General features: G+C 40.0%; 3 protein-coding genes across 4 annotated transcripts in view; 1 reads left to right on the top strand and 2 right to left on the bottom strand.

Moving 5' to 3' along the window:
• The window catches only part of nrap (nebulin-related anchoring protein), a 28,220-nt gene extending 21,232 nt beyond the window's left edge, over positions 1-6,988 (bottom strand). The window contains exons 1-9 of the mRNA XM_071529854.1: positions 6,914-6,988; positions 5,591-5,685; positions 5,241-5,328; positions 3,103-3,207; positions 2,345-2,452; positions 1,734-1,841; positions 973-1,077; positions 393-500; positions 189-296 (exon numbers count right to left, since the gene is read on the bottom strand). Of these exons, the coding sequence (XP_071385955.1) occupies positions 189-296; positions 393-500; positions 973-1,077; positions 1,734-1,841; positions 2,345-2,452; positions 3,103-3,207; positions 5,241-5,328; positions 5,591-5,685; positions 6,914-6,979 (891 nt within the window). The 5' untranslated portion in view covers positions 6,980-6,988. The remainder of the gene's footprint in view (positions 1-188; positions 297-392; positions 501-972; positions 1,078-1,733; positions 1,842-2,344; positions 2,453-3,102; positions 3,208-5,240; positions 5,329-5,590; positions 5,686-6,913) is intronic.
• Positions 6,989-8,202: 1,214 nt separating this feature from the next.
• Positions 8,203-19,810, top strand: casp7 (caspase 7, apoptosis-related cysteine peptidase). Of its 2 annotated transcripts, none has more exons than XM_071529845.1 (7): positions 8,203-8,340; positions 8,784-8,896; positions 13,409-13,560; positions 13,690-13,818; positions 15,617-15,792; positions 16,251-16,389; positions 16,949-19,810. In XM_071529845.1, the coding sequence occupies exons 2-7, from the start codon at positions 8,784-8,786 to the stop codon at positions 17,173-17,175; spliced, it is 936 nt and encodes a 311-aa protein (XP_071385946.1). In that variant the 5' UTR covers positions 8,203-8,340; the 3' UTR covers positions 17,176-19,810. The 2 variants fall into 2 exon arrangements, with proteins under 2 accessions (XP_071385946.1, XP_071385947.1); XM_071529846.1 differs by having other exon boundaries at positions 16,912-19,810.
• Positions 19,811-20,418: 608 nt separating this feature from the next.
• LOC139652683 (E3 ubiquitin-protein ligase TRIM39) lies at positions 20,419-23,233 on the bottom strand. Its single transcript, XM_071529844.1, has 5 exons — positions 23,141-23,233; positions 22,513-22,746; positions 22,364-22,383; positions 21,275-21,417; positions 20,419-20,996 (listed from the first exon to the last, which is right to left on the bottom strand). The coding sequence occupies exons 1-5, from the start codon at positions 23,231-23,233 to the stop codon at positions 20,419-20,421; spliced, it is 1,068 nt and encodes a 355-aa protein (XP_071385945.1).
• Between the last annotated feature and the right edge of the window lie 922 nt (positions 23,234-24,155).

The raw sequence follows: 24,155 nt of genomic DNA, 5'->3' as shown, positions 1-24,155 counted from the left end.
GTAAGTAATGAGAGTAATTCATAAAACACTGTACAACATTTGCTAAAATGCTTTCTAGTGGGTTGAAATGAAACCACATAATGAACCATATAATAATCTGGGACCATGTGGGTTTCATGAGAATTTAACATCTTAATTCATAAAGAAAAGACTTGCTTCATGGAAAAAACAATGCTAATGTTCCTCACCTGGCTGAAGTTCTCTGCATTTTCCTTGGCGTGAGCCGCCTCTGCCACTCCAGCCTCAGCGCTGACTTTACCCTTCATCTCCTGTTCATACATCTGACGATACTTCACCTGGTAGGACACCAACACCGTCATCAACCAATGATCAGGGTTCTGTGACAGTATGTGTGTATGTGTGTGTGTGTGTGTTTGTTTTTCACTACTTACGTCACTAGCTAGCTCGGTGGCCTTCTTTGTCACCTTGTATCCAGGAGTGAGATGTGCGGGGAAACTGCCTTTGCCTCTGTGCTGCTCGTACTCCTCAGTATAGGCATACTAGGAGAGGGAAAGCCAGGAGAGATAGCCAATGACCCAGGCTCACAGTTGTTTTTGAAAGCTTGCATGTTCAAGGGCGAGGCGGAATAACAAGACTATAGAGATCTCCTTGGGAAATGTCTCTCAAAGCTGACACACATGCACATGCAAAGTGAGACTGGCCATTCTGACCACTAAAATGAATTGTGATATAATATAAATCATAATCATAGCCCTCTTCAAGTAGCATTGTAAAAACATTTACATGCATTGGATTTTCTATAGAATTCCTCAAAGATCTATTGTAGTTTTGATATTTTGTGTATTATTGACAAAATATGCACACACAAAAGGCACTAATACAGCTACTGACAATGCTGAGTTAACCCCAAAAGGCTATGGAACCAACTGCCTAATCTTGTCAGAGGGTCATCCGGTGTGCAGTGAGTAAACATCACAGACAGACATCATGACGTCATCATGAAAGGCTTACGTCACTAGTGATCTGTCCTTGTTTCTTGGCCAGAAGCACCTCTGGAGGGTCAGCGAACGCGGTGTACTTGGATACTCTCTCCTCATGGCCTTTTTTATACTCCAGCTGCAGGGGAAGAAAACGATCTACCTTCATTTGTCCTTCTTGGACCCACCGTAAGGTCACAGTAACCACCAGCAGTGACACAAATTCACCCAAAGGAAAATCATTGATGTGGATTGTGACTGATGACAGCTGCCATTTTGCCTATGTGGTCCAGAAAGTACCACCAAAAACCAACACTAAAACTTCATCCGCTGACCATACTATGCAAATGTAATTTCATTGTCTGGATTTCAGAGGCGTTTTTGTAGATCCCAGGTTTATTTCTAGCTTGGCCTTCAGTCAATCCTGATATCTGACAGGTGGTGCAAAAGGCCTGTGACATGTTTGCATTTTAAACATTTTGAAAAACAAAAAAACATCTGTACACCATGTTGTGCCTTTAACCTATCTCCAGTTTTTCAAAATTTTAAAAAGCAAACACATATCACTTTATATAGTTTTTTGTATCAGCAAGCAGATTACAGGACTGTACTGTCTGTGAAACTGTAGTCAAACCTGTATGCTGCAAATGAACGGCCAAGGTAGTTCTAGTACCAGAAGATCTATATTACATTTGCAATATATTTATGCAATATACAGTATGCTTGCATTTCTGTCAACAATTGTTAATAATATAGGGGTTTCCCAAATAGAGGTTGCTCAGTTTGTCCACTTACACTACTGGCCAAGGTATTGGCGCTCTTAGCAGCCTGGTAGCCTGGTGTGATCATGGCAGGAAAGCTGCCTTTTCCTTTTGACTGCTCATATTCCTCTGTGTACTTCACCTGTCAAAGAAACAGAAAAGCAGAGCTTGCCATTTTAATAATATTGATGCAAAATGAAGACTTTTAAGCAATTAGACCTACTCCTTCAAAATGATTCACAGCACAAATAAGAACAAATAAATTATGGTATTAATAAAATACATTAAGTATCTTAAGTCCTTGGTTGACAAAATGCCAAAACAGACATATACTGTATCTCTACATCATTTATATTTCAGAGATATTGACTGATGATCTACACCAATCAATGTAGAATCAGCTGGATATAACAACTACAGTATGTTTTGGTATTCCTCATCATCAAAATTCACTCTCAAGTTTGTATTCCTGCTGTTACTGTAGGTGCATTTATAATAGCAGCAGTTCCTCTTTAATTATGTAATGATTTACAATAATTCTGTAAATTGGAAACGAAACAACTCATAGGACTGAAGAACCTCAGGTTACAGAAAACAATAGAGTATCTTTCTGAGGAAATAAGATTTGAAGGTGGAAGCACTCACATCACTGATGGTCTTCTGGGCCTGGGACACCCTCACTATCTCCTGGTTGGTCACCATGCCTGAGTACCAGGTCTGCTGCTCTGAGTACTCAGACTGAGACTGAAAGGCCTGTTTACATGTGGAAGACAAATCTGATGATTCCAAGCCATTCACAAAATAGTTAATACCTTTCATTCCTATAGGACCTTATTAATTCAGCTACCCAGCTCCTCTCACTCTTTCCCTGGTTTCCTTCACCTTGAGAACCTCTATGAAGTGAAATGATGGTAACAGCTGACACCCTCAACTTAATTTCCTACAGCACAAATAAACCCCTTTTGTACACAGACGTGTCATCACAAATCTGACTTTTTACCAAATTAAAATACCAAATTAAAATACCAAATAGAAGAGAGAGAAGATGAGGTTTGGTGCATTAAAGGCTACAATCCCAGTAAAGACAGTTTCTTCTGTACTCTTTTTCTCCTCCATGACCGTTGACATCCTGTAGTTTCAAATACATTCTAATTGCAATCAAATTCAATTTAAATATTGGTAATTTGATGTCAGATCTGGGGTCACCGCACACTAAGTCTGCTTTGTGCAAGGAAGCACACCAATACTAGGCCAAGGGTCCTGAGGAAATAAGATAGAGAAGTAGGATATTAAAGTAATTCCACCCAAAAAATGTAGCCAAGGTTTTTCAATTTGGGGTGGAATTGCCCTTTGAGTGTGAAGCCGCGGCCAGTTGCTCTGCCTACAAGGGGGCGGGAGCTCACCTGGCTGGCCATCTGATTGGCTAGGCGAGCCTTCTCCAGCTCCATGGACCTCATGTCATAGTGGAAGGTGGACATAAAGCGCTCGCCATCTTCACGATACTTCAGCTACAGGTGCACATAGACGACAAGCATTAAGCCAAGGCCAGCACACGTAGTGTTTGTGCATTTGCACAAGTGCACACAAATGCATACATGAACACACATATGTACATGTGCATAGACAATAAAGACATACAATGCGCAAAGCCTCCATTTTGGGACTTGGCGTGATGGATGCTAATTGACCATAGACCATAAAAAATAATCCAATAAGAAAATTAACAATTATGCCAGCCCTAGCACGTTCCCTGACTTAAATCCAGTGTCAAAAACTTGTATAGCACATAGATTTATGCCAAATGCCAAACTTCACACTATGATTCTCATGGTATCAACTTTAAACCAGACAACCTGAGCTCTCATGCTTGATGAAGGGATAATATTAGCGTGCTGTTATTAATAACTGTTAAGCCTGAAATGTTCCCATCAAGGCAAAGAGGAAACTGCCAAAGGCAGGGCCAGAATGGAGTAGTAAGTTCAGGATGGAGCACTGAGCTGCTGGGGAATGATCCTGGAGCTAATAAAAGTGTTCCAAACTAATATTAGAATAGTGGTATTGCAAGGGATAAGAGAGGGTATGGTGCCGCATGATTTGTGGGAAGCATACGGTGATAAGAATGAACATCATATCATCACTCTTTTTAACTCAGGGTTTATTCAACTTTTCAATCCGACCTAAATTTGAAAAACGTAGTCTCGCTCTGGGACTCAGTGAAAACAACTTAATCTCACCCTGGAACTAATGACAACACATTAGCACGTTTATGTGGGGAGATCCACCAGAAACAGGCCTGCAACCATCTTGGTTCAAATGCATAGTTCAGGAAACACTGATCTTAACACTGCTAAACCGGCTAAGGCACATGCTGTACTCATAATGTTGATTGAATCACTGTATACCACCATGTAAAGAAAAAAACGCCATAAAAATAATGCAAACACTGCTATATGAACATAAAACATAGCATATAGAATATAACGTTCTGATACACTGCCTGTTTACCCAAAGCAAGAAATATAAAAACAAATTGTGTCCCTTATTGGGTATATTGTGACAGAGATGAGGGTTCACTTAGGATGGTCAAAAGTCCGCCATTGCATCAAATATCAGCAAGCAACTAATTCTAAAGCTCTCTAGCGGGGTTTTAGTATGCTAGCAGTAGCTGATGAGCTTGCTAGCCTATTGCTAATATAAGCAAGGAGCATTGCATGGACTCAGTATACGTATGCACAGAGACTCAGACAGACAGACAAGAACAGGTGGGAAGGCGGAGGAGAGGAAGGGAGGTGAGGCTGTTTTTCCTGAGGTATAATTTTAGACCCCTGAAGCATAAAGTGGGCTAGCAAAGGGGGTGTCGCGGCTCTGTCATAAGCACAGAAATAACCGCACTCTCCATTCCAGACCACTGCAGTCACCATGGACCCAGAAGGTCCAGAAGCAGCCGTCGGTCCACCACTCTCTCTCTCTGCCTCATAAAGAGGGAATGGAAACCTCTCTGATTTTACCAGCAGTCTGACAGTAATGGATCCGTGTACTTAGGGTCAGATCTGGAGCTTTCTTATGTATGTTTGTGGGTCAACAGGATCTCAGTAGACCTATGGTTTATTGTGCCTGTGGTTGTGTACAGTTTTGAGTGATTAATTCAAAAACTATTAACCTCAAAGTAGATTACACTGTTGTACAACTATGATTTTATGATCTGAAAACAATATCCCACCCAACAAGAACATTGTACACATCTCCAATGTGACCTAGGCCTATTCAAATTCCGCTATGATGCATGCATCAATCCTTTTTCACATCTATGTAACATGATGATCTAAACCACTAGAATGACCACAATGATGTGTTATACAGTAATATGCATACCATATCTCCACCGCATACTGTACGTCATGACAAATCTACTATGTCACTAATGTTCTAGACAGTGACTTCAACCTGTCAACTATAGACCTTGACTCATATCGAGGCCAATACATTTTTGTCTCATGTTGCTGGTGGTGTGTTTTCGCATGTGACATCATCTTCGCCTTACCTCACTGCTTGCCTTGGTTTGTTTCTTTGCATTGATGTTGATGGGGGTCTCATAGACACTTGTGAAGGTATTGTTCCTTGGATTGTGTCTAGAGGTATAAGGTGTAAAAATGATCAACATTTGGGGTCAATCACCATTTTTGATCACTAAAAAGATACAGGTAGAAATGCTGAGGAATCTGGATTCTCTTTCGGCATTTCAGTAACCTTTCTCAAAGAGTGAAAAAGATGTCAATGGAAAGAAAAATCTGTATAGCCCAGTTTTGGGATTATGCTCAAATAAATTACAGTAAGTTATACTGATGCCAGGTCTATACATACTAAGACCCATCATTAGAACATAGTACTCACACAGAGCAGTATGGCCTCTTCTTGTGGCTGACAAAGTTATTGGCGGTCAGCACCATCTTGCAGACATCACAGTGAAAACATGCTTTGTGCCAGTTCTGACAGAAAAAAAAGAATAAGCATCACATTGTGTCACATCTCTAATCTAATTCATCATGTGAAGAGAGAGTAAAGAGAATATTTTAAATTGGATCAGGCAGGTTCAGATAGATAACATCACATCAAGATAGCTTTAAAGATAGAGTGCTTAAGTGAATATGGCCAAAAATAATGACAACAATCATAGCATTCTCATGCAACTGGATGCGTTCGTTTGTTCTTAGGAAGCACTGTTGATTTCTTTTATTGACTGTAGAACTGTATTACTTCTTGTTTTTCATTTTTTGTCTCAACTCCAATTTTTAAAAAATTATATCTAATAGCAGAAACTTGTTGTAGCTATAGAGATCTGCTGTTTTCAAGCTGTAGTACTTTTACATCAATGTGAATTGTGAAACTGGTTACATATGTGTCATTCTGTGTCAATGCATTTTTACCTCCACCAAGGAGGTTATGTTTTCGGTGCTGTTTGTTTGTTTGTTTGTTTGTTTGTTTGTTTGTCTGTTAGCAGGATTACGGAAAAACTACTGGCCCGATTTTCATGAAACTTCGTGGAAGGGTGTAGCACGGGCCAAGGAAGAACCCATTAAATTTTGGAGCGGATCCGGATCCGATTCACGGACAAGCAATAATAGCACAAACCTTGGCGGAGGCTGTGCTCTCCGAGTGCCCTTCTAGCTTCTAGTATTATATCAAACGTACGCACAGATCCACACTGAAGACACATTAAAAAACTAAATTAAACTAAACTGAATTATCTATCACTAAAGTACAGTTTATTGGCTGTAGCTGCGATTTGATTACAGTCATTTGGCTGTGTACTGAACCATGTGGTGCAGTGGAATGCTTTGAATAGCTCAAATGTTGCCATATTTAGAGAGTGTGTGTGTGTGTGTGTGTGTGTGTGTGTGTGTGTGTGTTTCCTTGTAATATTCATGCAATTTAGTTTTATTATGTGAACTATAACACATCTTCAATTGCCTAGGCCCCACACTGTTTACCCCTTGCCAAATTTGTTCCATATTTGAAGTGTTTGATTGCGCAATATGAAATCCAGCGCTTCTGTGTTTTTAAAATATTGAGTAATGACTTTCATGTAACTTTTTAGAACTGTTTATAGCATTTTTGAATGGAATTTTGAAATGAAAATGACTTAAAGATTATTTAAAGATTGTTCACTTAAAGACCAATAGAAACTTTCTTCTTGTCACCATATTTCTGTCTTACCTGGTCAATGCAGTTGATCTTCTCGGCTGGGTAGACCACAAACCCACACCTGGCACAGGACTGCATGTTGACTGCCTGTCCTTTTCCCAAAAGGCCTTTGGTGAAATAACAGAAGCACGGAGCGTTGTCTGAAGCAGGGTGAAAAGTTGGCCCAAAACAAGAGGGTCAGCCAGGCAGGAAAGCGGGCAGTGCGGTGGAGGAGCTGGCAGTGACTCCCAGACAGTCGTATTGGTGCGTCTCTGCTGGTGATAAACTTAGCTCTGGACTGTGAAAGACTGACACTGTCTCTTACTTGACACCATGTCCCATGATGGACCAACCCCCTTTTGTGGGCCATGCTAGAAGACTGGCTGAGTCCAGCTGTCTGTCTGCAGGAGAATGTAAGAGAGAGAGAGAGAGAGAGAGAGAGAGAGAGAGAGAGAGAAGTGTGGAGATGTCAATGCATGTGTGTAATGATCCTGAGATGGAGAGCTAGTTCACCTTTGGACACTTTACTCAGTGTCACACTCTAATAATGCAATACACTGCAATATTTTTTTTTTCTTTTTTTTCACAAATACTGCTGGAAAAGTTAGTCTTAGGTGAAGATAAATCTATTTTTAATATCTTCTAGCATACTGACACACATTCAAATAGATAGATTGATAGATAGATAGATAGATAGATAGATAGATAGATAGATAGATATACATACTGTACATACATACATACATACATACATACATACATACATACATATAGGTCTTTCTACCAGTAGTTTCTCATCCATGGGAGCATTTATGAAAATTACCCGTGGTCATTGTATTTTCTCACAATAACTTTCGTACTTTATATGAAATTTTCAGTGGATCTATTAATAACTATAAATATTGAGACTGTCTATCGGCCAACACTCGTTTTTCTGCATTAGGTATTTTAACCTTTTCTTCCTTGCTGTCAGTTGTCCCATCAATCTCAGTTATAGAAAAGCAATCGATTATCATTGATTGTTAACGTGCCTCTGAGCTTTCACATCGCGCATGCTATGTTGTTCAGCATTAATACAGGCACAACACCATGCAGGAAATATTGCCTGGTGAATAATAGTCTGTATAACATCAGAAAACCGCATGCAAAACAACTGGATAAGCCGTAAAGATAAATTCAAATGTGACCTGTATTTGCATGTTTAATTAGCTACTCCTGGCAGTATGAATAACAAATCAGCCAGACCTGAGTGACGTTACGTTGACGCAGATGCGCACTTCGCAGAGGAGGACCCCAAGTAGCTGAACGCACTTTCAGTTTCTCTTGAAGTAGTTTACAAGGAACAGAAACTTTGTGGGAAAACTCTTGAGAAGCTCAGGGAGAACAACAAGAAAACATGTGTGCATGAGTTGTGTGTAATAAGCTTTAGCTAACGTTGCATACCAGACGTATAACAAAATGTGAGTTGATACCAGCGTTCCCTAAATTGAAAACTTACTGTTTTGATTTATCGCTAACGTTAACTGTAAGCTAGCTAACATGTCGTAAGTAGTAACGACAGCTAACGTTATCAGGCTTTATATATCCTGTGTTAATCAGCTAAATAGCTTACTAAAGGTAGTTGAGGAATATGTGCATCTAATGTAGTTTGGAGCTATAGGGCTTTGACGTGTTTGTGTGTTTAAGCATTAACGTTACCAGTAGTATTTAATTTTTTGTTAACTGTTTGAACAACATTGCCGTTAGCAGTGATGTGGGATAAGAAGATGAAGCAAAGTCAGTGTGGATAACAACTGAACAGGTGTATTGTCGTGTTAAAATACTGTTTGCCATACTGTAGGTGTATTTTAATGAGATGTCAGCAAGCTAGTAGGCTAAGATGTAATGTGTGTGCTGACCTTAGATGGCTGAAGAACCTGCAGTGGCCACTGTGCCTGGAGAGGAAGTTGAGGAGAAGCTGGAAGACACCACAGATGCCAAACCTGACCGCAGAGGGAGATTTCTACTGTTTGGGAGGTGAGTTCCCCTCCAAAGTGTGTGGGAAAACCCACCTAGAGCAGTGGTTCTCAAAGTGGGGTGTGGAGACCCCCGGGGGTCCCTGAGGGAGATTCCAGTGGGACCACAAGATGACGACTAGTTTAATTTGACTAATAATTTAACTCACTTAAAATATTCCCTATTAGAAAATCTATTAATGTGACTGTCCTTGTTATACGTTTCACTTTCATCATTATTACCTCCCCACATACAGTGTACAGAGTTATGTAATTCAATACTAAATCAATAACAAATATCCCATACAAAAGCTTATCTAATGTGTGTTTATTTTGAGGGTGTGCGACATGAAAACATTTAGCCCTGCTGTAGAGTAAAGTTGTTTTTTTTGCTCCAGCTTTGAAGTGTTTTTTACTTCAGCCTTTCCCTCAGTTGTTCAACACACATACACATACACACACATCAGTGTCTCCCCTGCAACAGTGTTGCTAGGTGTAATATTTCTACCGCAAAAAAAAAACAAATATTTGGTTTCTGTTTAGAATAAGTACTTTTGTTATAGTGTCCAAAAAAATAAATAAATGAACAGCTACCTACATTTGGACTAAAACTAGTAAACATGGATGAAATGTGTTACCAAACTCACAATTATTTTTTTTTAACACTTATGCATGGTCCTTCTTAAGATGAGAAAAGAAGAAAACTGCCCACAATTATGTACATTCCCTAAGATATATATAGAAGAGAGTCATTATATATTGAGTTGGAAATATACCAGGGTTACATGCAGGTAATTGTCCTTGGACATGAAGGTGGGGCTGATTCTCCTCCAGCTCCAACCAATCAAAGCACAGACTCTACAAAAATTGTAAGATGAACCCTTTATTCGACCCAGCAACCCAATTTTGGATCGCCTAATTAGTGTGATGATGCATGGAGCGTCTTAAACTCAATTTTAGGACTGGAGTCAGTCCTCAAGTGGCTGCCCAAACTTAGACTGTCATTTGTTACTATACTGCAAAGGATAAAAGAGCAAGTCCGGCATTATGGATGTGACATTTGGACTCACCATGACTGACAAAATAGTTTGCAGAAGCATGCTTTTTATTAAGACTGATAAAAAAAATCCATAGCATAGAATGATCCTGTGGGCTGATTCAAAATGTCTTGGTAGAAAGGACTTTAAAATAAAATTTAAAAAAAGTCTGATTTTTGTGAGATTGTAAAATGGGAAAAATGGGTTTGTGTTTGACATTTGGAACTTTATTTTGTAAAAATGTAAACTATACATCACTGGCTGGCATGGGCACAAATGTAAGGAACGTTTCTGAGACGCTCTTTATTTGTTCCAGTCTGGCTCACTAGGTGGCACTGGAGGAATATTTGTCAACGTTCTACCAGACACTGGCACTCAAACACAAAGTCTGTGTGCTCTGTCTTTCATTTAGATTTTTTTCCCCCAAACGCCAGAATAAGAGCAGATGGTTGTTGTATTACTCAACACAAAATATTCTTAGAAAACCACAAAAGAATAAACACAACTCAGATTTTAGATTTCAACTAACAAGAGTGTTAGTCAATTGTAGGCTGATTAGTTAAATGATCATTAAATGTACACTAAGTGTGGAAGGCCTAATCTGCAGTCCTAAGTGGGGCCTAAGTAGTATGTGTTTGTGTGTGTTTGCATTGCCACTGCATTGTCATGGCTACCTAACTGCATTGGCTGGTCAGAAACATGCGCCCCTCCTAACTTTGCAATGGCTGGTTCAAAGTCAATTAGAAAGTATTAGGTCATGGCCCTGATTAACTCGGCAGTGGGCGCTTTTCAGACAAACAAGACTTGACGTTGAAAAAATAAGTATTGGTGCCTTTGCTTCTCCTCTGAGTGAATAGTCTGTAAAGTTTGATTCTCACTCAGTATTACAAAGTTTCATTTTCCACTATTTTCTTGCGGAAACATTAGGATTCAAGACTGAGTTCTTTGTTCTTAGTCATGCCCAATTGTGTATAGTGTCATAGAGGTGATAATGAAAATTGTTGTCTTATTGCTGAAATTTAGGGCTCTGTTTACATTTTAGCTTACTTTTTTCTTTTTTTTTCTTGACATGAACATATGGTTTATTTGATTACCAAAGTATGTCAAAGTATATTTTACACTATGTCACTAGTGTTTTCATGTCTACTAATTTGATATAAGCCAATAAGGCTGAGATCTAGATTTTGAACCAAGACAAGGCGCCATGCAGCATTTTTTTTTGTGACGACGCCAAAGTTGCCTAATCCCACCAGTTTTATAAAGGATGTGGAAAGCTGTCTTAAATATGCCCTATTAAAGTTTCATCATTCATCTAAAACATTGCATCACGCAGAAATTGTAAACTAGACGAAGGCTGCAGGTCCAACACGAGCACAAAGGAAGAAATAGACCAGAAAGATCTTTTACATTTCTCTTTGCCCTCTTTCTTAATTAATTTAAGAAGAAATTGATAAGCATTTTGACTCAGAGAAAATACAGTTCAGGCTTTTTCATTATTAAGACTGCCAAGAAACTTATTTGTAAGCCTATCCACAGCCTAATTTAAATATAGCTAGGCCTTTCTTGAGGCTGACTAGTCGACTAATTGACTAATTGACTTTTGCAAATTCCTAGTTTGAAGCATCTGTAGGTGTTAGGCGTTAGGCTAGTAGGTGATTTTCTCAGAATTTAATGAATTTTTGATGGATCCCTCCTTATATCTCGATCTAGCTTAAAGACCGAGGCTCCTAGCCACACACAGTATGTGTGCTGGTACAGGTGGATTCTGCCTGTCAGCAGAGGAGCAACATGTTGCCCTGTCTGACCTCAGCAGGGAGCGGGGCGCAGGGGCCATGTGTGAATAGGCCTTTAGAAAGCTCTGGCGTAGTGGCGTGGCTGCTGACTCAGGGGGCTCACAGTGCGCCGCCCCTGTCCTCAGCACACACTGGCCCAGTCCAGTCTCCATCCACTACAGAGAGCATGTCAGTATCCTAGCACACAGCCAAAAAATAAGCGGTCCAGGTCTGGAGAAACTAACTCTTTCAGGGGAAAAAAAAAGAAACAAGACAAGAGCAACGCATTTCAGATGCAGAGTGGCGTAGCACTTAATGACGAACCCAGGTAAGAGAGATTACAACCGCCTCATCCTCCTCCTCACCCCCCACCCACCTGCTCCGTTCCTGCCATGCCCAGCCCACAGTACCACAGAGGTGCGGCTCTTTGCCCACCCTCACTCAATTGTTTGGTCTGTTGGCACAATTCGGAGGGGTGAGGGGGGGCTGGGGGGGGGGGGGGGGCTTCGAAAACTTCTGGATCACATGTTTATTAGAATATGGCTAGGTTGGCTGTGTGTGTATGCGTGTGAGAGTGTTTGTATGCGTTGCTGGGTACGGGGTCCTCATTGTTCCAGTGCTTGAGTAACCTGATGACTAGGCTCTTCTGGAACAAGCATGGATTTTGTGAGCCCCCAGTGGGCCGCTGTGGCTTAGCTATCTGGATGGATCCTTTAAAGAATGGAAATATGACAGGTGCGTGAGAATTGCCACTCGTGAAAGATTTCCTCTGTCGCTGAATATACTTTGATTTGCTTATGATTTCTCGATATCGGTGCTAACATGTTCTAGCTTCTTCGACCTGACAGTGGATTACTGTGACCGAATTTGGCCATGACATTAATGCCTCATTTGAAAATGTATGTACTCCTTGGTCTCTGAGTAAGTCGTTAAGGGTGCTTTCGATGTTCGTGTGAGTTCTCCTTGTGTTGATGTTGGAAGCCTTGACATTGACTGAAGTCACTGGTGTGTCTTGAAAAATTTCGGCATGTGAGACAGTGTCTTGTACTGTACGAGTCAAGGATTTTATTGAATTTTTAACTGCCCACTTGCGGTAAGTGAACATCAGCAAACATTTAGGTTCTGTAACCTCTACCATTGTAGAAGTTGTGAGTTTAGCTTCATCAAAAAGCTAAAAACTGCTTTTTCCTCTTCTTTATTTTCCTTTTTTTTCAAGAAGCATACGTCACTTTTTTTGATGGTTTTGATTGTACAAGAAATATTAAGTCTCAGATGGCTATAATGTCTTCGCATTGTTATTTTCTCCCTCAGAATTACATCTCTGTAAGCAAAAAGAAGAATATTGTTATGATTTTGTTTTGTGTTGTATGGTTTTAATTTACTTCCAGAAATATAGGAAGGCTATTATTGCACTCTTTCAAAAGATGAGCTGGACCTGTCAAAATACACAATTTTTTTCATTATTACAGTCTTCAGATGTTCAGATGTACTTCAGATTGGATGTTGATTGAGTTGTTCTGCATTATTTTTCTCAGAAACTCAATAAATAATTGATTTTTACTTTAGTGACGGCTTGAAAGGAAATCATACTGCAGCTTTTAAGTGGTAAATTTTAATTGCATATATATAGTCTTAATCCAAATACTACTGTGGAAATGTTTTTTTGAAAGCATTAAATTTCCTTTTTAATATTCTGTTTCTCCATCTGTCTCTTGACACCATTAGTAAGAAGAATAAGGATGGCCAGACGCGGGAGCAGGACTACTCTTCTGAAAGCCATTACAGAATTGTTTCACCAACATTCCAGTATAAGATGAGCCACCAGCGAGTGGGCAAGTGCATCATCATCAACAACAAAAACTTTGATGAAAAGACAGGTACGCATGTTAACATACGGGGGGATTTTACACACCAGTGCTAGGTTTCAAACACATTGTACATCTATACCAATTCTGCATTATATATCGTCAGAAAGAGCGTGTATTCTAAGCAAATTGTCTTGACAGGGATGAATGTACGCAATGGCACGGATCGAGACGCAGGCGAGCTGTTCAAGTGCTTCAAGAGCCTGGGCTTCGACGTCTGCATCTACAATGACCAGACGTGTGAGAAGATGGAGCGTCTTCTCAAAGAGGGTGAGCAATGGAGTGCCCTCTGTCATTTCCTTGTTCGGGCACCAGCCATTGTTTACACACGCCTTATTTCCTTATAATGGTCCAAGTGCATAACAGTGGTGTACTGATTTGATGCCATTACCAATCCTAATAACAATCATGGTTCCCACGGTCATGGAAAACATGGAAAGGTTATTTGAAAATTGTGTTTCCAGATCTGGAAAAGTAATCGAAAATGATACATATGCAAAAAGTTTTTGAAATGTCATGGAAATAGGTTCTGTTTTTTTAAACCAGTCAAAGTATCAAACAGCATGGCTGTTGGCTGATCTACTGACCTTTGAAGGAATAATGATAACAACCCAGATAACAAATGTCCTGATTACGTCCTAGTTGTGGTGAGCCAAAACAAGATCTGGCCCATTAATATCAGATATTTAAAAAAAAAAAAAAAGGAATCATTTGAACATAGATTCTGGCAAGTATTGGTCATAGGAATTACATTATATGACAAATCATGGAATTTAATCAACAAAAATGTGTAGCAAGACTGAACATTGCAAAACATTCAAACATCAACAACCACCATTGCCATAAATCCGCAGAAATGCTGGGATTGGCAAGCATAACCAACCAATGGTAATCTAGGAGAGACATCTCTATGCATTATCCTGAACCACTGTCAACATCATAAAACATGCATTCTACTTTACACTGAGAAAGTTGACTAAAGTGGTGCTAATAGAAAAGATGATAATGCTAATTGATTTAAATACATTTTTAATAGGAACTTAAGAGTTTAATTTTTTTGTATTTTAACCTTTTTCTTAACTGTTTCTGTTTTCCTAACTATTATTCTCTTCTGGTTAAGTGACAATTGTAAATAATAGCTTTCAAAGGAACTATCAGCCTCAAATCAATGGAAAACTTACATTCCTGGTGTTTTGGTGTTTGTTGGCCAGGAAAAAAACAACAACTCCTCAGTGATGGCAAGGAAAAGTACTTAGATGTTGGTAAAGTGAATATTGGGATTTGAAATAGCCTATCACTTTACTTGGCAAACAAAAGCACAGAATTAAATTTATATTGGAAACCAGATTCAGCTTTGCCAGAGTTATCAGTTTTGAAATATATAGTTTATTTGCTGTTTAAGTTGATTCCCCTTTAAATTGCAGTGCTAGCTGCACACACAAGTTCACATTCAATGAACGTTAAGGGTGCTGTTTGTTTCTTAAAGCATCATCAATTAGATCAGCCAGCATGTGGCGCTGTTGTAAAAATAATCACACAGGTTACAGTGAAATTTCTATGGCTCTGCTATCTGTCCAAAGATGAATACTGTTGGTATCACTGATCAGAGATCTTAGATCAGAAACACAGGAGCACTGGTCAAGTTACACGACCAGATAAAGTCATGGGCCGTAAAAAAAAAAACACTTGAGAACATGAAGATGATCAAGAACCTCAAGAACATATAACCATAGGAACTTCATGGCAAGCAGGAGGCATAAACCTTCCTGTTTTAAATTTGGACGAATATGAGATTTTGATGGGTGGTATGGAAATTTTGTAGCCATCCATTTACAACAAAACTGTTGCGTGCCATTTTAAAATTTTCTGCATTGATTTCAATCTGTAAACTGTTGGTTTATTTTTTTGTTTTAATTTGAATTAAGACATTTCTGACTCTTACATTGATTGACTGAGCTACTGATACAAGGACTGACAGTATTTTACAGCTTAAACTGGGTTTTAAATGTATTTAGAGACTAAAGACTGAGCTGAGCTAAGCGTGTTTGTTTGTGTGTGCATGGGTCAGCCTCGGAGGAAGACCATAGTGACAGCTCGTGTTTCGCCTGTATCCTGCTAAGCCACGGTGAGGAGGGCATGATCTACGGCACAGACGGAGCCATGCCCATCAAGACCATGACCTCGCTGTTCAGGGGTGACATGTGCAAAAGCTTAGTGGGCAAGCCCAAACTCTTCTTCATCCAGGTACACAGACCTTGTTTTCTGAAGACTGGCTTTTAGACATGAGTGCCATATGAACACATGATCATTTTGTGATTATGTAGCAATCATATTGCAGTTGTGGTATGACTTATAATTGTAGAAGTCTAGATTTATGTCTTAAGGGGAAAACCAGGGGTCTAAATCAAAGGTCTACCCCCGCAACAGAAAAATAGAACTTAAACTTATTTATTTTTGCTTATTTATTTTTGTTGAGAACACAATTGCAAGGTTTGAAACGCTTTCAATAGCTCCACAACGATAGATAATACTACTACTATTACTGTTACTAATAATAATAATAAATGCCCATTTTGTACACAAATTCAAAATATTGTCCGTCCCTGCTTTTAAAGACAGTTAATTTTTAATTGCCTCACCAGGTCATCGTTGAGAAAGCTACTCAGGATCTCAATGAAATGTCATTTCATTTACTTCACCAGGCTTGTCGGGGTTCAGAGTTTGATGATGGTATACAGACAGATTCAGGTCCTCCAAACGATACCCTGGAGACGGATGCTAATCCAAGACATAAGATTCCTGTAGAGGCAGATTTCCTCTTTGCCTATTCAACTGTGCCAGGTAAACCTCAGCTTTGAATTAATTTTAAAATATGCGTTTGGGTTGCCAAGTAAATTGCTCCTTGAATGTGAAAATGTTTTCGGTATTTGTAATATCAGTGAATGCAGTGTACAGAGTCAAAAGTTTGGACACGCATTTTTCTTTATTTTTAATATTTTTCAGATTTCAGAATAATAGTAAAGACATCAAAACTAGTACATAACACAAATCGAATTATGCAGTTATTTATTATGCAGTAAAAAAGTGATAAACAAATCAAAACTATCTTATAATTTAGATTCTTTAAAGTAGCCACCCTTTGCCTTGATGGAAAGGCAAAGGCTTTGGAAAGAAATTCATACATAGGCATCAACTTCACTATTTATATTTGTCTAAGAAACAAATTTCAAGCATTTAAGCATAAGCCTTTAGATCCAAATGGCTTTAAGATAATGAAAAACATTCAATCAGGTCTGTCCAGACTTTTGACTGGTAGTGTATATGCGCTTATTTGTGTATCCACTATGTGTGTGCTTGTTTCAGAGCCTAGTTTAGGGACTGACGCGTGCTGCTCTTCCAGGGTATTACTCTTGGAGGAACCCTGGGCGCGGCTCCTGGTTTGTCCAGGCACTCTGCAACGTCCTGAACGAGTTTGGCAAGCAGCTGGAGATCATGCAGATCCTGACACGGGTCAACTACATGGTGGCCACCAGCTTTGAGTCCTGGTCCGAAGACCCGCGCTTCAGTGAGAAGAAGCAGATTCCCTGCGTGGTCTCTATGCTGACCAAAGAACTGTATTTCAACTGACCGCCAATCTGACTATGACTCCACAGACCGACTGACCGCCAGACTGACTGTTTGACTGACTAGACTGACTGTTTCAGGTACCGACTAAGCGGTCAAAATATTCAGGGATGATCCAGGCCCAGCAGGACACTGCACATTTTGGGCATGTATGCCATTTTGCACGTGTAGCTGGGCCCAAAACAAGCTCTCCATGAGAAAAATATATATATTTACAGTGGCACTCCGCGTTCATGTGTTGATGGTGATACTTGCCTCTTCTTCAGGCTATTCTTCAGAATAATGACGTCACATTTGATCTGATCTTTGTCGACAGGCATTGTGAAATATCCATGTTATTCTACCAGCCCGGGAATTTTGCTGCCATTTTTTGTGGGTTTGGGGAATCATATCTGAATATGTGTCTCTCCATTTTCCAGCATTTGCAATGGATTTTGATAGGAATCGAACACAGTGGATAGGATTCTAAAAGGAAAGTCTTGGCACTTAGTGCGTGTATGGCATGGAATTGACTTCTGATTTAACAAAATAATCTACATTTTGTGTTCTGAGAGCAATCTCTCCAGAAACAAATCCAACAACAGTCCAATAACAATAGATTTGTACTTGGCCTTAGATATTATGTGCACAATATTCTGTCACTGGTACACAGTAAAATCAATTGGAAACCAGGTGGCAGTTTAATGTTGTAAGAGCCTTTATGAATGAATCCTGTCCAATTTTGATATGTCTTAATTTGATTTTGCAAAACAGCCTGTAGTAATGGCTCTTTTGAGATGCACTAGTTAATGTAAAGCACTTTCCACTGGGAAACTGAGTAGAGAATGACCACAAACACTTTTGGATGCAATGTAAGGAATAAAAATCAGCTGGAAAATGGATCAGATCATTTTCAGCTGTCGGTGTTTTAATGTTTTTCAACTGTCAGTGATAAAAAACAAACAAACAAACAAGACTCCTAAGAGCAAAAACCTGTCATGTTGCTCCTGCCATAGACTCAGCTATGGCAATGTCTCAGCTCTCCTAGCAGGTTAAGTTCTAGTTCGTAGCAGCATGCTGGCATCCTCAGGTTCCTTAATGTGTTAATGTTACAGAACTTCATTAATGGCTAGGAAGATGTGATCATCTGCTGTTTAACAAAGAGTTATATGAGACTTTGGGTCAAAGGCATAGTAAGTAGTCCACCCCCATTAAAGCAAGAATCATTTGAGATTTTGCCAGTTTTCTCGAGGTGCAGACATTAAATTCATGATGTTGAAGACCTCGAGACTGGCAATGAAAACTTGCTTGTTGTTCAAGCTTGAACAAGTGAAGTTAGTGTATTTGCATATGATCAAAATGATGCACTTTTCTTCTTATTGGTCAGGGTCCAATAAATCAGTCTATGAATTTCCCATTATTAACCTTTGACATTTAGACAGTCCTTTTCACTCTCTTAAACAATATTTCTACACTACTTACCAAAGGGTTTTGCACCAGATAGAGAAGTTGGAATGTCTAAAATGTGTCATAACTTTGGGAAATATCATGATGGATTAACTGGATTGTGGCCCAAAGCACAAATGCCCACATCGTTTCACTGTATATCAGTGTGGTAAATTGTCAGTCAAACATTACTACAGTAAAAGGTACCTAGCAATGTCTTTCTATTTCTTAACGCCATACAAAAAAAGTGAGCTTTGCATTGATTCCTATAAAAATATCTTAAAAAATCAATCAAAAAAAAACTTTTATCTTCTAATTTGCTTTAATTTATTCCTTTTAAGCATATTGTGCACATTGCTGAACAATGTTTAAAAAATACTGAAAATATTCCTAGTAAATGAAAAGCATATTTAGTGAATGAATTCATTATTGTCATTGTGTTATATGATAAAATCCAAAAAAGGTTATTTTTAAAATGATAGACATTTGCTGAAGGTCATTATAACGTACACAAAGATTGTATCTGCAAATACACTTCGTTTTTGTCCCAAAGTCAGACGTTTTCTGTCTGTCAATCACAGAGGCAGCTATTACTGGTGGTGACAAGTCTGACCATTCACAATCCACATGTCCAGAATGCATGCTCTCATTGTTGCTGCAAAGTTTTTGCATTATTCACATGATTGCATGTGTCAGTAACTTTGGGGAAAAGTTCAGCAATAGCTTGAATTTCTTTTGATATTTTCCTTTTTTCAGTCTTTGTATTTTTTCATCAGTCATTTTTTATTTCTAACACTATTACACAATATTTCTAGGTGCCAGAACCGTGATCAGTACTCTGGCGTAAGGTAGACACTTTACCCATTATACACACAATGTGCCTGTCCCATACAGACACAACTCTTGAATCCTCTCGACACATGGATCTCTGATCAGTGATGTGGTGCCCAACCTGTGCTGAAAGGAGTGTTTGCTCCACTTTTTTTGGAATGGAATTGAAGGGGGAAAAAATATTTTAAGGGGTAAATTTTTAAATGCTTTCCAGTGTTAAATGCTATTGTCCTCAGGAATATATTTGAAAAGATTTGGACAAATGAATGGATGAATTAAATAGAAAGTATAATCTGGCCCCATTTTTAATTTGGGGCAATACATTGCTTAAATTACTTCAAATCAGAGGAATGCTTATGTAAACATTATTTTATTGTATTAAACATCAAGAATATATTGTGTAATGAGTTGTGTGGTTCTTTTTTGTCACATCATCTTGCGCATGTCTATAAACCCATAGAGAGCACATTGAAAGGCTGATGTTTTTTGCACAATATAAGTGAGAGATGCATGAAATATAAGACAATCAATTACAGACAGAGAACATCGCTAAGATCAACTAAACCCCAAACCCAAATCTGTGTAAAGCCTGACATATTATGATAAAAAGCATGCTACTGAAATTGCCATCTGCTATTGGCTGATCTTTGGTGCCAGGTGATGTCACTTTCGAGTACAACAGGTGGTGACATCACATGGCACCAAAGATCAGCCAATAGTAGATGATAATTTCAGCAGCGTGTTTTCTATTAGAGGTCATTCTTTACACAGATTTGGGGTTGGGGTTTAGTTACTCTTTAAATATTGTAGACACACCTAAAAATTTTAAAAATTTAGACCGGCTTGAACACCATATTCAAAGCTGATGTGCCATAGTGCCAGACAGGCAGCCGATGCGCATGCCCCACAGCAGGGAACATTCCTTGGCCATTTGTATCCTGTCCCTCCCTCTCTCCCTCCCTGCTACCTCCAAGGCATTTCTGCCCCGCCTCAGAGGGTCGGAGCTGATCGGGACGCATCGCAGACCTGAAGAGGCTTCCAGTTAGTCCCTTGGTTATCGTGACCGGGGCACACTGCCTGATGAAGGGAGCCGGTGAAGGTGCCGACACAGAAGCAGTGGAGTGGGGTCATGGTGTCGGCCCCCAGGAAGCACACCGAGCCCCCGGGGAAGCTGCAGTACACCCCGATGCGGGCGAACTGCTTTCCCGCCACCAGGGGCAGCTCATGTGGCGCCCCGCCGTGCCAGGCCGTGTAGTCTCCGTTGAAGTATTCCACGCACCACGACTCCCTGCCCCGGCCCAGCCAACAGTCCTGCTCACGGCCCTTCCGCGGGATACTAGGGTAGGTGAGACCCAGCTCCCAGTAGGTCTTCCCACTCACCTCCACTTCCCAGTAATGCCGACCCTCGCTGAAGCCTTGCCGGCTGATTGCGTTTAGGGTGGTGTCAAAGCGGGAGGCCGTCTCGGGGACCTCCTGCCAGGTGTCTGTGTAGGTGACAAGGTCGCCCTTGGGGGAGATGATCAGTTTGGGGTGGGCAGTGTCAGGGTCGAGGACAACATCTGCAGCATCTGAGTAGAAAACAACAGATCAATCTCATGTCTCACATTCTCCTAGAAAAGCTGAAAGTGTGAAAAGCATGGTTGGAATCCAGTAGGAAACTGAAACAGAAACTCCCCAGAAAGTGAAATAACAGAGAAGGGTGTCAAGGGTGAAAATAAAACACCCTTGACAAGTATTGCATGTTGAGCTGTATGTACTCCTTTAGGGCTAATTGTAACCTTTGCCTTACTGAGGAGCGAGACTCTACCTAACATGTCAATCTCCCTGTGACTCTGGGTGAACTCACAGCTCTGAAACAGTTTCTTGGTGACAGGGACCTGGGATCTGATGAACAGCAGCAGATTGATGGTTAGACTGAGAAGCTGTTCGTTCTTGAACTCGTCCATCTGAATCAGGTCAGGGTCAGTCAACTTCAGTGTCTCAGAAATTCTAATTACAAAAAAACAAAACAAAGGGTTTGGAGTTGATACCTCGTACAGGACTCCTACAGACATGGAAAAGCAATGGAATTTGAAAAATTAGTGTAGAAAAAGTTTTGGAAACTTGTGGAAATTTGTTCAAAATCTTTTTTTCAGATAGCCAATGATATTTAAAAGAAGAAACACGTTTACATAAGCTCTTAAACAAAAAATAAACATTTAAACATAGATGCTTACAAATGCTGGTCATGGAAATTGTGCTATAGATTATGGTACAGTCATGGAATTTAATAAGCAAAATTGTGCAAGATCCCTGCCTTCATTTAGTATTGATTTTGTATACAATTATGATTTTGATACAATTATGATGATTACGATATGAGCATATGACATGATGTACTGGTATAAACAAACAAAAACTGCTAAGAGATCACAGTATGTCTAAAATGTGTTTGCTAACAATCTAAAACAATCTCAGTCAAGTGTTTACAGAATGACTATTGACGTCATGACGACGTGATTAAAAGCGATAAATAAGAAACAGGTCTTGATGGTAACAATTGCTTAGCTCTTGCGTCATTGGCTTTTTTTTTCCACTGCCATTTCCTGAATGTGCGAGGCAAAATGATAACCTATCAAATGTGAATGTCAGGTATTCGCTATCACATCACAGATCATCCGGTTCTGTCAATCACTAAAAGTCACTTAAGGTGTTTATTTTACTTGCTATCTATTGTTGGATTTTGTAGCTGGTTAAAAGATAATTGGAGGTGCACAGTGCCTTATTTTCTCAGGTTTTAACAGAGTAGCCTTATTTTTGACACTTCTTGCATGATGAGTCTTGTCATTTTTCAAATTTTTTTGTGTGCAAAAGTTCATGACGTAACAGATGCAGTGGGGAAAAAAATAATTTGGGGCAGAGGAAAGAGAACCATTGCCTGCTTATGTGAACATACCTTTTTTCTGTTTCGGCACTCTGTATAAGGCATAGAAAGAACACAGTTATTGATCTATATGCCATAGACAGAAGCTCTATGAATGATTTCAAAGCCTTTGAAATGTTACCATATGAAATCAAAACTGAAGGATTTGTCCCTGCGGTTACCTGAATGTCAATTTGTTGTGTGTCCGTCTTCACCTGAGCACTGATGTTGGCCAGCTCCTGGTCCAGATCCTGGGTCAGGTGGTAGCAGTCTTCCATCCTCTCCTCCACCAACTTCTCTGTGGCCTCGTGCTCCATGTCCAGCTGGGTCAGCGTGATCCGCAGGTCCTCATCCAGAATCCGCCTCATGTCCTCATACTTCTTCTTGATCTTCTCCTTCAGTGCATTGGTCTTTTTCTGAAGTGGGGGAGACAAGGGAGTAGAGAGTATAAGGATTGCATTTCTATATAGGACTGTATTTGGACAGATTAAAAGTTGATGAGCAAATGTAGTTAGAAACTGAAAGATTTTCTGAGGTAGGAAAGTCATTGTCTGATCTATATCCCAATTTCTTTCTCAGTAAAATCCTAGCATTTCTGGTTAACTATTATCTTTCCAGGCCAACTAATGGAGTAGGTGAATGAAGATTTTGCAGATGTACAATGTAGGCTAATGGGGAAAAAATGGAGATGGGAAAGTCAGATTGTAATTATTAACCATTGACAGCCAGCAATTCCTTTTCACTTGCCAAAGGTGGTACCACTTTATTCACAAGAGAACACATGAAAGTCAAACAATATCATTGACTTACTGTCATCTCCACCTGCTTGGCTGCCAGTTTCTTCATCCTGTAGGCGATGACATCTCTTTGTCTCTGCAGGTGCTGTTGATGTTTCAGAAGCATTTCCTTTGAGAAACACACAAGCAGAAAGCAGATGAAGAAAACAGAAACAGATCAAGGCACTGCAGATAAAAGAAGCAGAAAATAAAGACTACAAGTGTTGGGTCAATAGGGACAGCTCGCCAGTGAAGCCACAACCACCAGAGCTTTTATAGCACTGCCTCAGATGCCAAGGCTTTGTTGTAGGGGAGGGCTGAGACTAGTGGAGGGACGGGGTGGTCTTGTGATATGTGCACTGCCCCTCACCCTCCACCTCCACTTGGAAGCATGGGCCTTGTTCCATTAATGGAGCAGAGAATGTAAATCTAAACTTTGGAGACAAGGGGAAGGAAAGTGCTAGTGGAGTCGGGCCGCAGGGCAGACAGGCAAACCGTCAGACCTGAGCAAGAGTTATTCCATGTCCTACTAAACAAGAAGCCAGGGAAAGCTCTATTTATACTGACTTGACTGACCCTGATGTATATGCAGGTGTGTGGGTGTGTGTGTATGTGCATGTGCATGTGGCCTATATGCACATTTATGGAAGCTTGTGAGACACTGATGACACACAGATATGGTTTGTGCTCATGGAAAGTTCATACACAATTATTTTCCACACAGGCAGAGTGCTTGAAACATCTCCTGAAAAAGATGTCAGGCTCAGAAAGTTAAATTGGTCCCAGCCGGCCATGACCCCGCCAGGCCTTTTACACACATAGCGCAAATGGCCCATGCATATGTATAAGTGGGGAAATGTCAAATGCACCTATAGCAGCCGCTCCGTTAACTCCCACTGATGCCCACATCACAGCATACAGACAGAATGGCACTCAGACTTGGCACTCCGGGGACAACAGTCTGATTGACCCCATCTCTTCCTCCCTATGACAGTGGCAATTGACAACCATTATCTTGGCCCATGTCTCATTAGAAGACATGTAAGAAG

This window comes from Centroberyx affinis, unplaced genomic scaffold, assembly GCF_046629955.1.
Source record: "Centroberyx affinis isolate AG114_WGS23_722 - 3 ecotype Tasmania unplaced genomic scaffold, CSIRO-AGI_Caff_v1 ptg001843l_1, whole genome shotgun sequence".
Classification (NCBI taxonomy): Eukaryota; Metazoa; Chordata; class Actinopteri; order Beryciformes; family Berycidae; genus Centroberyx; species Centroberyx affinis.
The sequence above is the reverse complement of the archived record's forward strand: the minus strand, read 5'-3'. Positions and strand labels throughout refer to the sequence as shown.